The 13589-nt window shown below is 45.4% G+C and overlaps 1 protein-coding gene across 1 annotated transcript in view; it reads left to right on the plus strand.

Annotated features, from left to right (window-relative positions):
• The first annotated feature begins 9137 nt into the window (after positions 1-9137).
• The window catches only part of Ankh (ANKH inorganic pyrophosphate transport regulator), a 128054-nt gene continuing 123602 nt past the window's right edge, over positions 9138-13589 (plus strand). Inside the window, 1 exon segment of the mRNA NM_053714.2 lies at positions 9138-9527. Within this exon segment, the coding sequence (NP_446166.2) occupies positions 9432-9527 (96 nt within the window). The 5' untranslated portion in view covers positions 9138-9431.

The raw sequence follows: 13589 nt of genomic DNA on the forward strand, positions 1-13589 counted from the left end.
AGAACAAAATAATGATAATAACAAAATAAAGACAAACATTGGAGGCTGGGTGTGGTGTAATTCCAACACATGGAAGGTGTTCTAGCAAGGTCATCTTGGGCTATACAGTAAGTTCAAGGCCAGCCTGGGTTACAGGAGACCCTGTCTTAAAAAGAAACAAAGATGCAAAGTGTTCTAGTTTCCTTTCTGTTGCTGTAGAAAAACAAAATAAAACAAACAAACCAATACAAACCTGTGCTTAAAAACAGATTAGGGAAAGAATTTATTTGCTTACGCCTGGGAAACAGTGCCAGTCACTGTGGACTGGACCCTCCTACATCAGCAAAGACAAGAAGACAACTCCCCACAGACTAACCGGAAAAAGATAAATGATTAAATTAGGATTCCTTTTTCAGTTGATTCTAAGCTAAGTCAAGTGGACACCTAGTGCTAACAAGGATAAAAAGCAAACTCCCAAACCAACTCAAAGAATCCGTCACCAACGATGTAGCACTGATGAGAAGGTGGCATTGTGGTCACTGTGAAAGCCCCTTGTCCCATCGCTGTTCTGGCTGGGGGCCTTGCACCGGCACAGTCTGACGTCAGCTGTCTCTTCTCCCAAAACGGCAGCACAGGCAGTCTGAAACAAACGAAAATGAAGCGTACCAGCCTTTGTAAAGTAATTCCTGTCAAGTAGTAAGGTTTGGGAGCTTGCCTCTAACCTCTGGATCTTTCAGTTTTCTTACCTATAGGATGTCCCCCTCCACCCCTCATGGGGTCTTGCAAGGATTGTATGTACTCATGAGTGCAGTGTGAACAGCAATTTTCCTGGGGAAAATGACTCATGAGTTACGTCATGATAACAATAAAATGGGAAGTGAATAGTTTTGCCCTCACATCTCTCACTAGTCTCTGTGAACCTTTGCTCATTACCATGAATGCTCTCAAGGAGTGCCACCATGGAGATCTGGACTTACAGTGCAGGCTTGGCTTGACGCCACACCCCCCAACCCCACCTCTACACAACTCTCACCCAGGCTGGGCAGCTGGGTGCATGACACTCCCGCAGGCCCTCTCCACTGAGAGGATCTGACTCTTAAGTTCTGCTCTGGGCTTCACAATGGGACCAGCCTTTTATGATACCTCTTCCCCTTTCAGCGGTGGATGCTGCCAGTCCCTCCAGCCTCTCCCAGCATCTGACTAATCTGCTGGTGATTGAGCTATCTCGAAGTTTGCTTCAGTGTCAGGTGCTTGTAATCCCAGAAGCACTTGGGAGGCAGAAGCAGAAGGAGCTTAAATTTGGGACCAGCTGGGTTTAGTTATACGAGTATCATCCCAAAACAAGGACAACCTGGGCTGCATAGCAACTTTCAGGCTATCCTGGGCTACAAAGTGGAATTTAGAAAGAGGCACCACTTTCATAAAACTTTTATCACAGTATATTCTTACAATTATTTCTACTTTGTTATTGCTAATTTCTTCCTGTACCTAATTTACAGTTAAGTGTTATCACAGGTATGTGTGTACGTCAAGGATGAACCAGTGGATGTAAAATTCGGTGCTATGTGAGGTTGCGGGCATTTGCTGAGAGCCTTAAGGTGGTTCCTCTGTGGACAGAGAACTCCTGCATGCACACAGAAACATACAGCCCGTGTATCCATAGTTTCCTGAATGCCCAGCCTCAAAATCTCCTGGCCTTCTTGTAAAAATGGCACTTCCCCGGAATGAACCCTTTCTGGAGTGGGAGTGACAAACTGCGGGGAAGAACTGAAACTGTGCACTCCAAATACACGAAGCTTAAGAACCCTGGAGAAACAGTCGCGGTGTTTCTCAGGTCGGGAATACCCTGTTTGGCGTACTGCTTTGCTGCCCACCAGCATAACACTTTGGGTTGTTTGTATTTGGTTTCTCTTTGTACTAATGCCCCAGCCTACACATACAGAGCAATAGTGCGGTTCTTGTAGGATTATTCTGAGGATTAATATGATGTATTGTAGTCTATGACTTTGGTAAGTGTGTATATTATTAGTCTGACAGCTTCCTTTGGGGAGTTCTGGGACTTTCTGTGTAAATTATCTCATTATCTGCAAATAAAGAACTGAGGTTTGTTTTACAGCATGCTCTTGATGTGCAGTCTCCTAACTCAGCCTCCTGAGGGCTGGCATTGGAGGTATTTGCCCGGTTCAGTGAATTAGGGTTTTGTTTTTTAGCCCCTAAATGCACACCTTTTATTTCTTTCGAATGCCCAGTTGCATTGACCAGCACTATCACTGAGTTTTGAAGTAATCAGAGAAACGTCATTCACCTTTTTCCCATCTGAAAGGAACTGTGTTTTGTCCAGTACCATAATATATGTACCCAGTATCTTATAATATATGTACCCAGCATCTTATAATATATGTATCCGGCATCTTATAATATGCCTACCATACAGCAGACACACAAAAGATGCTCCTAGATGAGCTATAACAAGGTTAACTGATCCACAGTGACTTCATTAGCACCTTGACCATCTCTTTAGACACAAACAAAACCTGTAATTAGTAGGGAAATGATGCATTGAAATCAGGAATAACTTCAAGTATGAAAAGGCTGTCTGGTGGAGTTTAGGGACATAGGGGTGAACTGTGTGGTATGCAAGTGACATAGTCTGCTGACATCACTCATCTGATGAACTGATACTATTTCTCTTAGAAATGGTAGCTCTAAAGAGCAAAAGTAGATCAGGTTGAAATGCAGTGCCCAGCCAAAGAGCCTGTGTCTATGTCTTCTTTCTTTTTTTTTTGTTTTTTTTTTTTTGTTTTTTTTTTAAAGATTTATTTATTTTATGCATATGAGTACACTGTAGCTGTCTTCAGACACACCAGAAGAGGGCATCAGATCTCATTACAGATGGTTGTGAGCCACCATGTGGTTGCTGGGATTTGAACTCAGGACCTCTGGAAGAGCAGTCAGTGCTCTTAACCACTGAGCCATCTCTCCAGCCCCTATGTCTTCTTTCTTAAGATGACCTGGAGGGATGGCTCAGTGGTCAAGAGCGCTGGCTGCTCTTCCAGAGGTCCTGAGTTCAAATCCCAGCAACCACATGGTGTCTCACAACCATCTGTAATGGGATCTGATGCCCTCTTCTGGTGTGTCTGAAGACAGCTACAGTGTACTCGTATATAGTAAATAAATACATCTTTAAAAAGAAAAAAGAATAAAGTCTTAGAAACTGGAGTTTCTAGGGAGTCTTTCTGTGTGTTATCATAAGACCGCAGGAACCTGATTAGCACTAACCGAGTAACAGAAACACTTTGTTACACGGGAGATTACCCATAAGACAATTTAAGGCAGACTCAATTCAAACACAAATGCGTTCACTTCTCTTATTATTCTAGGGCATGGGGAAGAATAGGAGATGCTTGGAGAATCACGGCGATTAAGTCCTGCATCGGAATGGAATACTTTGTGCAGAATTATGCATTAGGAACAGGGACTGAAGCAGCTCTCTTTATCAAATACAAAACAGAAAACATGATCGAAGTGAGTTACACAAGAAATCTGTATAAAAGTCATGTCGCTATCAAAGAACTTAAAAAGCAATAAGCCCCAGAGAGACAGCAAGCTCTCAAACATAAACAACGTCCTTGACTATCTTAAACCCCAGGCATTTTAAATGTTGTGGTCAGTGAAACACTGAAGGTGACTAAAGAGAAGAAACTGAAGAACTGCACGTCTGTTTCAGGGTCCATCTCTGTCCCGTTCAGTCCATAAAGAATTACCAGAGCTGGGGTCTATGGAACCAGGAGTCCCAGAAGCCCCTCCTTTACTTTTCTCCAGATGAGCAAATCTGCAACTGATCAGCTAACTTACCTCACTTCCAAAGTCCTCAAAGTCCTTGACAGGACATCTTTGAGCAACAATAGACTCTACCCCTAACTGCCTTTTGTCTTACACCATTGTTAAGGGCAGGAGTGGGTTAATAGTTACCAATACACACAAAGCCAACTGGTTGCATCATTAACCTAGCAAGAGTCTCTCCGAATGTTTTGCCGGTTAACAATTATAGAGAAATAAAAAAAAAAAAAATCCAAGACAGTCATCTAAGCATATAACTGAGCTTTGACTGGAGTTACCCTAAATCCTTTTCCCAGTGGGGAAAAGGGGATAAACAAGAGGTTTTGCTTTCTATCCATATTTTTTTTTCTTTTGTTTCTGGTCCTTCAATGTATAAGACTGGAAGGTTTCCAAAGCCTAAATCAGACAATAAGGTGCGTTTAGGGAAGCCTTTCTTCCATTCACTCTACCCCGGTCTCTTTCTTCCCTCACACACATTTAATTAATCTTGGGTTTTTCTGCCAGCATCAATTTGCAAATAAAAGCAGGCCCACTTGCATATAAATACTTCCACATAGTTTCTCCCCCTTTCTCTCTTCCCTCACCCCACTTCTCCCCCTCCCCCTTCCCTCCTCCCTCTCCCCCACTGCACCCAAGTACTTGCCAGTTTTTTTTTTTTTTTTTTTTTTTTTTGCACCTTGCTTTTCAACTTAACAAATTCTGCTTCAGATCACTTCATACCTGTAGGTAGAAATCGTCCCCATGGCCTTTTAACAGTACAGCAATTTGAGGCATCTGTGTGGTCCCTTAAATATTATTAAAGAAGTCGTGAAAAGTGGGAACTGTAATTTAGGCTTAATTTGGCTACTTCTGGCTTATCTGCTTCCAATTTTAATTTGGGATAATCTGCTACTCCCCTCCTGCCTCCAACTACTGGCACACACTAGGAGCACAAAACCTAATTTTGATCATTCACTCAGGTTAATTATCAGGCCGTGGCCTGGAACAACAGGATGACAGCATGCATGAAATTTCCAGCTGGGAAGAAGCAAACATTCTCTCTTTTGTCTCTGGACACTGAGACCTGGGCAGTAACCTTCCCCAGTAGGCGGATGCTTATATGAACACAGTCTACAGAAATTGCCTCTTCCCCCGTTTGAAATCAGCCGTGGAGCCCGTTGGCACCCGGCCCAGCGGAATGTATATCTGGTCTCCTCTATTTTAGGGTGCATATGACTCACTTGAATACCAGGCATCAATCCCTGGGACTAAGTCTTCCATCAGAGCAAACGGCTAATTTGGTTATGCTCAACACAGGGCACAGCATGGTCGTGATGACCGACGTCGGTGACTCCATAAATCAAGCATACGCAAGCCTGCATGGCATCTGCTGCCAGACTGTCTTCATTGTTATCATCTCAGTGTGATGTCAGGAGACCCCTGAGGGAAAGGATGCTCAGTCGCATAGCCCCCACCCCAGATAATCAACCTTAAGCATGGTATTCAGTCAGTCATTGCAGCAAATGTTTTGCGGGATGATTTGAACTTACAAATTTAAGATTAATTCAGGAAAAAAAAAGGCGAATCAGATGTGTATGCAGCATTTACTCTTCTGCACTAGCTTCTTTTTTCAGATCAATTAGTACTACATATAGGCACTACAGATGGTAATCACAGCACTCAGGAGACCAGACGATCATGAGCATGAGGCCAGTCAAGGCTACATAGTAAGACTGTGGACTGAAAAAGAAATAAAGGTGTGGGCTTAGCAATAACCTTATGCCATAATGTTATATCACTAGTCACTTAGGAAACTCTTTTTTCAAAAAAAAAATAAAAATAAAAAACAAAAACAAACAAACAAACAAAAAAACAAAAACAAAAAAAACCCCAAAAAAACCTAGTCCCTTACTCTAAAAGCAATGCTGCCTTGCTCCTCCATGTTTTCTGTGTATCTTTGATGTAAGTCCCTTATCTGTTGTTGTTACTAAATACTGTGGCCTAGGAAACTTAGAGAAGGAAGAGTTTATTTGGACTCACGGTTTCAGAGGCTGGGAGTCTACCACGGTGGGATGGCATCGCAGCAGGCCATCCTGGTGGCTTAGTAAGAAGCTGAGAAACCTGTGTCTGGCATGGTGAGCTAGGGAGAGAGACCTAACAGGAAATGGAGGGCGAGACCCTCCCCACCCCCAAACAGCACCACCAACTTGGGACTAAGAGTTCACATATCTGATCATATGGGAACATTCTCACTTGGACTGCCATACCTTTTTTAAAAACCATTTTCTCTTTACAGATTTATACATGCTTGTTTTGTTAAAGACAGGGGACTGGAAGAGGAAAACAGTTCCTGCTCAAACTCATACCATGCAAATGCAGCTACTGTTTAACCACTGATCCTATATTCTCTCTCAGGATACCTTTTTTTCTATAAACCTTGTGATGACAGTGGGCCGGAAGTGATCAGATCTAAGAATTTATAAATAAAAAAAGAAAAAGCTGTACCTTTCTGAAGATAGCTTCTAGATATAGCTGACATAATTCACGCTGAGGTGTTTTAGCCTCTGCATAATTCAGAGAACTTCTTACCGCCATCCCTTACATTTGGGGCTTTCGTGTCATATTGTTGACAACATGGCAACTACCTTTACAACAGGGCAGGGGCAAGGCTTCCTTTTTCAATCTGTTATTTGATTGTGATTCTATTTTTTAAATATCTATTTTCTTTTTAGTTATGAGTGTGCGTGCACTGGGGGAGGGGCACTGTGCACACGAGTGTAGGTGCCTGCAGAAGTAGAAGATGCAGGCAGTGGCATGCCATCGTCAGACTTGGTTGCTGGGAACCAAACTGGAGTCCTCTTCCAGAGAGAGTCAGCACTGCTGAGCCATTTCTCAACCCCCTGGCTGTGATACTTTAGTGAAAAACAAAACAAAACAATAAACAACAACAAACCAATTAAATACTTCATTTCCTTTTTTAAGTTTCCCTGGTGTTAGTTGAATTTATATTCCCTTAAAGTCTAAAAAAGATATCCTTGTCCTTAATCAACGATGACACCAACATACTCATTAAGGAGACATTTAAAAATCACTCAAAGGATAATGGCCTTTGACTGATTTTTCTCACCATCCCCTTCAGACCGAAGTGGGTGTGCATGCCACTGTAGCAGCTGAGCTGTGGCAGCCCTCATCCAGAGACCAGCGAGAGCAAACTGGCCTTCAGGTGCACTGATCCAGGACCTCATCAATTCACATCCCGGACAAAGGTCAGCACAAGCAGATCACTTTAATTGGAATGAGCTTATGAAAAGCTAGACTAACAGAATGGGTAAACTACCAGAACATATTTGCTTTAGAACAGAAGTCTTTCTCCCTGCGTGAACTCCTTTAAATAGTCCGGTTAGCTTAATAACTGACTACACAGAAACACACCTTTCAGGAATTGCTCCTGGGGAGGGTGTTGTACACAAGAACTTCCTGTTTTGCTGGAAAAAAATCTCTTTTAAGGGCAACTGTTTGACATATTAAACGAAATGAACAATGACCAAAGTTTTGTTTTAATTCTAGGTGATGTAATTTGGGGTTACACGGTCCTTTGGGTAAATTGGTTTCCTGATTTTTAGGGACCTCAATCACAGTGTATAGAACCGAAGGGGATAAAGGCATCAAATATGGAAATATTTAATACTTGCAATGCAGTTGGGAAAATCTGCACCAGAAAGTTAATGTCTCAAGCCATTATTTATTTGCTTACCTATGTATTTAATTAGTTTTCAAAGGTAATGTCTCTCTTAGAGTCCTAGCAGGCTTGGAACTCCTTATGTAGCCAAGACTGGCCTGGAACTTACAGCAATCCTCCTGCCTCCAATTACCTTCAAGTACAATATTAACATGAGCCTTAGAGATAATCAAAGGGAATGGGTTTATTTCTCAGAACAAAATACTCGGTTGTTTTAAGCAATACATAAGTTTAACCCCATATGCTTATTTTAAAAGATGCATAGGAAGAAGATAAGAGGAGAACAAACTGCCTAAATTAACTGCAATAGAATGAAAACCCAAGACCCCCTCGTTCAGAAATTAATCATTTCAAGAGGGCATCTCTGAACACAGAGATGGTTCAGCAGTTGAGACCACAGGCTGCTCTTCCAGAGGACCTGGATTCCATTCCACCACCCACATGGCAGCTCACAAAGTTCTGTAATCCAGGAGAAGATCCAATGGCCTCTTCTAGCCTCTGTGGGTGCTGGGCAAGTATAAGATACAGAGACATACATGCAGGCAAAAAAAAAAAAAAAAAAAAAAGCCCACACACATAAAATAATAAAATAAATATTAAGGTAAAAAATTAAGGTAAGAACAGAGAGTCAAAGCAAGCACAAGACCTGCGACCTGCTATAAAGTGGCTTTTTGTGACTGTATGCTTCTCATGGAGGCCAGCCCCGCCCTGCTTAGAATGCTTCTGTCACTGCCTTGGAGCCTTTTTTTCATACACTACACTGGGACACCGGCTGATGCTGGCTTTGTCAAGTTGTTCAGGTTTAGGTAAGAGTCTCAGCTCAGCAAACGATTTATCAGGAAATCACTGGGGGCATATTATAACACAGCCGAGCAGATTTTCTCCCCCCCCTTCTTTTCAATTTAAAAGCAGATTTACCGGTTGGCTTTAAAATAGGTAAACAGTTGCACGTTACTAGCAAAAGCTGGAAACCCGTGTGGAGCATCACAGAAACCCAGCCCCGGGCGGTCAGTCCCTACTACCCAGTGTATTTTCCCCAGGGACCCCAGGGGCCTCAGATCTCCATCAGGAGAGATGCTCCTTCGGGTAAACCTTCCTTCTCTCCCTCTGATGCAGCGATATCCCCATCACCCTAAAGCAGCTTCTTGCCCGCCTAGAGGCCACCCAGACGCCGGGGCCTTTCCAGCCCCGCAGTCCCCGGAGCTCTGCGCCGGGTTCCCAACTCTGGAGACGGCGCTCACGCGGCCTTCCCGGACGCTCTTCACCGGACGGCGTGGGGCGGTCGGTGTCGAGTCACCCAGGCGGTGCGGCCCCGAGTCCCCGCCCGCCAGCCTCCTCGCTCCGCGCGCCCGGCCCAGGCGGCGCCCGGGTCCCACGCGGGTGCGGACTGCAGCGGCCCGTGCGAGCGCAGCGCCCCCCGCGGCCGGGCCGCGCGCAGCGGAGCCGGGAGGCGGCGCCCGGCCGGCCCCCTCCCCGGGTCGCCAGCGGTGTCGCGCCTCCGCCCGCCCCTGATTTCCTCCGCGCGGCGGCGGCGGCGGCGGAGGCGCCTCGTGCGCGCGGTTATTTATTTATTTCCGGGCCCAGAGCGCTTATAATGGAGCCGCTGTCAGCAGAAGCCTCTGCTGCCGCCGCCGCCGCCACTGCCGCTGTCCCTGTCCCTCCTCTCTTTCTCCCCGGCAGATCTTTGTTGTGTGGGAGGGCAGCGGGGATGGACTTGAGCTCGCGGCTCTTCTGCTAGAGCAGCCGCGCTTGGAGAGGACGCCGCCGCCGCGAGCAGCCGCCGCCCCAGGCCCCGCCAGCCGCGGCCTCCGTCCCCGCGCCGCGCTCCGCGCGCCTCCCAGCACAGTGCCCTCGCGGCGGCAGATGAGTGTGGGGTCAGCCCACGGCGGGGACTATGGTGAAATTCCCGGCGCTCACGCACTACTGGCCCCTGATCCGGTTCCTGGTGCCCCTTGGCATCACCAACATAGCCATCGACTTCGGGGAGCAGGTAAGCCCGGCCGCGCCCGGTGCGCCCCGCTCGCCCAGCCTCGGCCTTGGATGCCGGGCGCTGAGGGATGCGGGAGGAAGGGAGTCACCTGCTCCGAGCCCCCTTTACCCTGGACCATTTGACACGGCTTTGCAGCTTATGAGGATGACTTTTGCAGCACCCCATCTTCTCCCTTCGCAGATATTGGAGACTTTTCCAGCGTTCTTTGGAAAATGGCAAGCGACGGGATGATGGGGGAACTTCACCTATAGAAGGGGGTTTCGTGCTGGGGATGAGTATTATGTAATTTGTGATTATGTAAACCTGGGGCCCAAGAACTCCATGTAGTTTCTAGTAGCATTTAGTGCTGGCTTTTTACTTGCACAGGGTTGGTGATGGTGGTGATGGTGGGAGAATTTGCTCTACAATGGCTCCAAGTAGATTTCCCACGTACTTCCAAATTTACATATTTGCTTGTAGCCTAGGTAAGGATTAGGGGTGTCCTGAAGGTACCTGGCATAGTGGACCACTGACTATCTCTTTACTTTAGTCTCTCTCTCTCTCTCTCTCTCTCTCTCTCTCTCTCTCTCTCTCTTTCTCTCTTTCTCTCTTTCTCTCTCTCTCTTTCTCTCTTTCTCTCTTTCTTTCTCTCCCTCCCCCTCCTTTTACCTTCTTGGACCGGAGCACATTTCTAGTGCTGCCTTCTCGTCCTTTCTTTTTTCATGCTATCTCCATATGGCGTCATTCCCTATCTGGTGCTGCAGGCTCTCCAGCGGTGAGGCACTGGTACCCTTTTGCAGGGCTTCCAGGCAGTTGCAGTTACATCCGAAGGCCCGGGAGAGGATTTTTGGGATGGGAGCTGTATCTTTTCAAAAGTGTAAGATAGAGCTACTTTTGCAAATGGGCTATTTTTTTCCCCATTCAAAGCAGTGGGATAAATGCTCTTTTGTTCATTACGGGGCTCTGTCTGTTCAGGAGTGGAGGCGGGAGTGAGGAGTTTTAGACAGTCACTGGATGGCAGGTGTAGTCCACCTCTCCGTGGGGAATGATGTATGGAGTGTTTCTTGAGTAGGTTTTGTTTGTGAGTATAAAGGCGAGTTTGCGATTTACACAGAGCCAGTGGCAGAACTTTGAGGGTAGAAATTTAGATTCCACTGAAAAGTGTGGTCACTGAACATGGGTGATCACAAAAAGGAACCACACAGCAAGTCTCAGATCCCCTTAAGAGACCCATAAGTCTATTCTAGTTCCCTGATTCACTCCATAAACATTATGGAGTTCTCTGTCATTTTATAGCTGGTTGGGGAGGTGATACAATGGAGCATTCTGGCAATTACAAAACCTGTTTTTCATCCAGGTGTGGATTTAATCCCAGCACTAGGGAGGCAGAGGCCGGTGAGTCTCTGTGAGTTCCAGGCAAGCCTGGTCTACAGAAAGGGTTCCAGGTCAGCCAGGGCTACACAGTGTGACTCTGTCTCAAAAACAAACAAAACATGTTTTTAAAATATCATACATAAGCATTATAGCAAAGAAATATCTATTTTCACTTTTCACAGAAACTGCTTTTGATTATATACATATACATATACATATACATCCTTTTATTCCCAATTGTTACTGGTTGATAGTCTAAAACATTAATCACTTACAGTCATTGATTATCAAGTACATGGTTAAAACATCATGCTATGTTTATGCATTTTGTATTTGAGGGATGAATGAGAGGTCTAGGCACGGTGAATCTCATGTCCAAGAACTACATAGATAGTAACTGGCAGACCTGAATTTCAGGTCTACACCCACCTTGGCCCTTGCAGGTTCTGACGATCAGCCTTCACCAGTGAAGACTGCTCAGGGATATTTTCCCAGGATTCGTTGAAACTGAGAAATAAGTTCTAGCTCCCCAGATCTCACCCTAGGCCGAAGTTTAATCTTTGCTGTCATATTTTGGACCTTTACATTTTTTATTACATTTATTTAGTGAGAAAGACAGGCCACACATACACCTTTATCAGCCGAGCCATCTGGCTAGCTCCATATTGTGAACTTGAAAGTCCCAGTAGATAAAGAGAGATTGTGAACGTATGCTCCCGGGAAATGGAGACTGTAACCCAGAAGTCCATGTTGGAAGAGATGAATCATTCAGATAATTCAGCGGAAACAATACTTAATTTTACTAAGGTTGGATTAGGCCTTGGTTGAGGAGAAAGCGTAAGAAACAGCCAATACCTTCTTTATAAAGCTGTTGAATGCAGCCTCTACCACAGAACAATACAGGTTACTAAATAAAGAAGCAAAATGTTAGGGTATAAAAAAATGCTAGGGTATATTTTATTATAGAATTTTATTTACTGGTCGGTGTGTGTGAGTGTGTGCGCGCGTGTGCGTGCACGTGTGCATGTACGCGTGCATGTGCGTGTCGAGGCACATGTGTGGAGGTCAAAGGGCAACTTTGTGGAATCACTTCTTTCCTTCCCCCTTTGGATGGCTTCTTGCCGCCGGGCTTGTTAGCAGAACTTTACCCACTGAGCAGTACTGCTCCGACCCACCCCCATCCCCACCCCCACCCCAGCATATATTTTAAACAGCTTGTTTCTTTCTTTCTTTTTTTTCTTTCTTTTTTTCGGAGCTGGGGACCGAACCCAGGGCCTTGCGCTTTGCTAGGCAAGCGCTCTACCACTGAGCTAAATCCCCAACCCCCAGCTTGTTTCTTTTACACTATCTAAATGTCTTGTTTGATCTACTAGGTACAAAAAGTCCCTGATTTTCTTGAAGCCAGGATCACCAAGTACCTTAGTCAGGGTTTCTATTGCGGTGATGAAACACCCTGACCAAGAAGAGCAAGTTGGGGAGAAATGGGTTTATTTGGCTTACACTTCCACATTGTAGCCTTCACTGAAGGAACTCGGGGGGGGGGGGGGGGGCAGGAACTCAAACTGGGCAGGAACCTGGAGGCAGGAGCTTGGAGAGGTTGTGAGGGGTGCTGCTTACTGGCTTGCCCCTCAGGCTTGTTCAGGCTGCTTTCTTACAATAGAACCCTGTATTACAGCACAGAGATGGCCCCACCCACAGTGGTCTGGACCCTCCCACATCAATCAATAATTAAGAAAATGCCCTATAGGCTTTCCTGCAGCCTGATCTTAGGGAGGCATTTTCTTAATTGAGGTTTCCTCCTCTCAGGTGACTTTAGCTTGTGTCGAATTGACATAAAAACCAGCTAGCACATCAAGTTATATAGAATAAATAACTATTATAAAAGGTACTTAACAGCACTTAAAAATCTTAAGGGCAACTTGAGTAAAAAATGTTGCAGCAGTCTCAAGCTGAAATTTATTCTACTTAGTGCCAGATTGTCCTTCCCTTCCCCAACTGAAGACAGGAGTTTGTTATGTAGCTCAGGCTTGACTTCAACTCTTGATCCTCCTGCCTCAGCTCTAAGACTACAGGTAATGTGCTCCTATGCCAAGCAGGTATTTCAAATGGCTGTAAAAGGCTCACTGAGTTTTGTAGAGTTTGCCACCTGATGAAGGTGCCAGGAACTGTATTCTGGTCCTCTGGAGGAGCAGTATGCATACTATACTACTGACCCCTGTCCCCAGATCCAGCACAGCCTTTCTTAAGAAAGCCCTTCCTAGTGTAGAAAGCCTAGAGTTACATTTCTGAGTTAAGGATGTCCCGAGCTATCATCATCAAAAGCAGAGGAGGAGATAATGAAAGGGCCAGGAAAAAGAACTAGTAAGTTGTGGTGGTTTGAATGAAAATGGCCCCCTTAGGATCATAAGAATTGGCGCTGTTAGGAGGTGTGGCCTTGTTAGAGGAAGTGTGACATTGTTGGAGGAAGTATGTCACTGGGGGTGGGGCTTTGAAGTCTCAGATGCTCAAGCCAGGCCCAGTGTGGCATTCTCAGCTACCTCTACAGCACTATGTCGGCTTGCATGCCACCGTGCTTCCCACCACGACAATAATGGACTAAAACTCTGAGCTGTCCACCAGCCCCAGTGAAGTGTTTTCCCTTGTAAGAGTTGCTATGGTCATGGTGTCTCTTGACAGCAGTAAAACCCTATTGCAGAAGTGTTCTTCCTT

The sequence above is a fragment of the Rattus norvegicus genome, chromosome 2, assembly GCF_021556685.1.
Source record: "Rattus norvegicus strain SHRSP/BbbUtx chromosome 2, alternate assembly SHRSP_T2T, whole genome shotgun sequence".
Classification (NCBI taxonomy): Eukaryota; Metazoa; Chordata; class Mammalia; order Rodentia; family Muridae; genus Rattus; species Rattus norvegicus.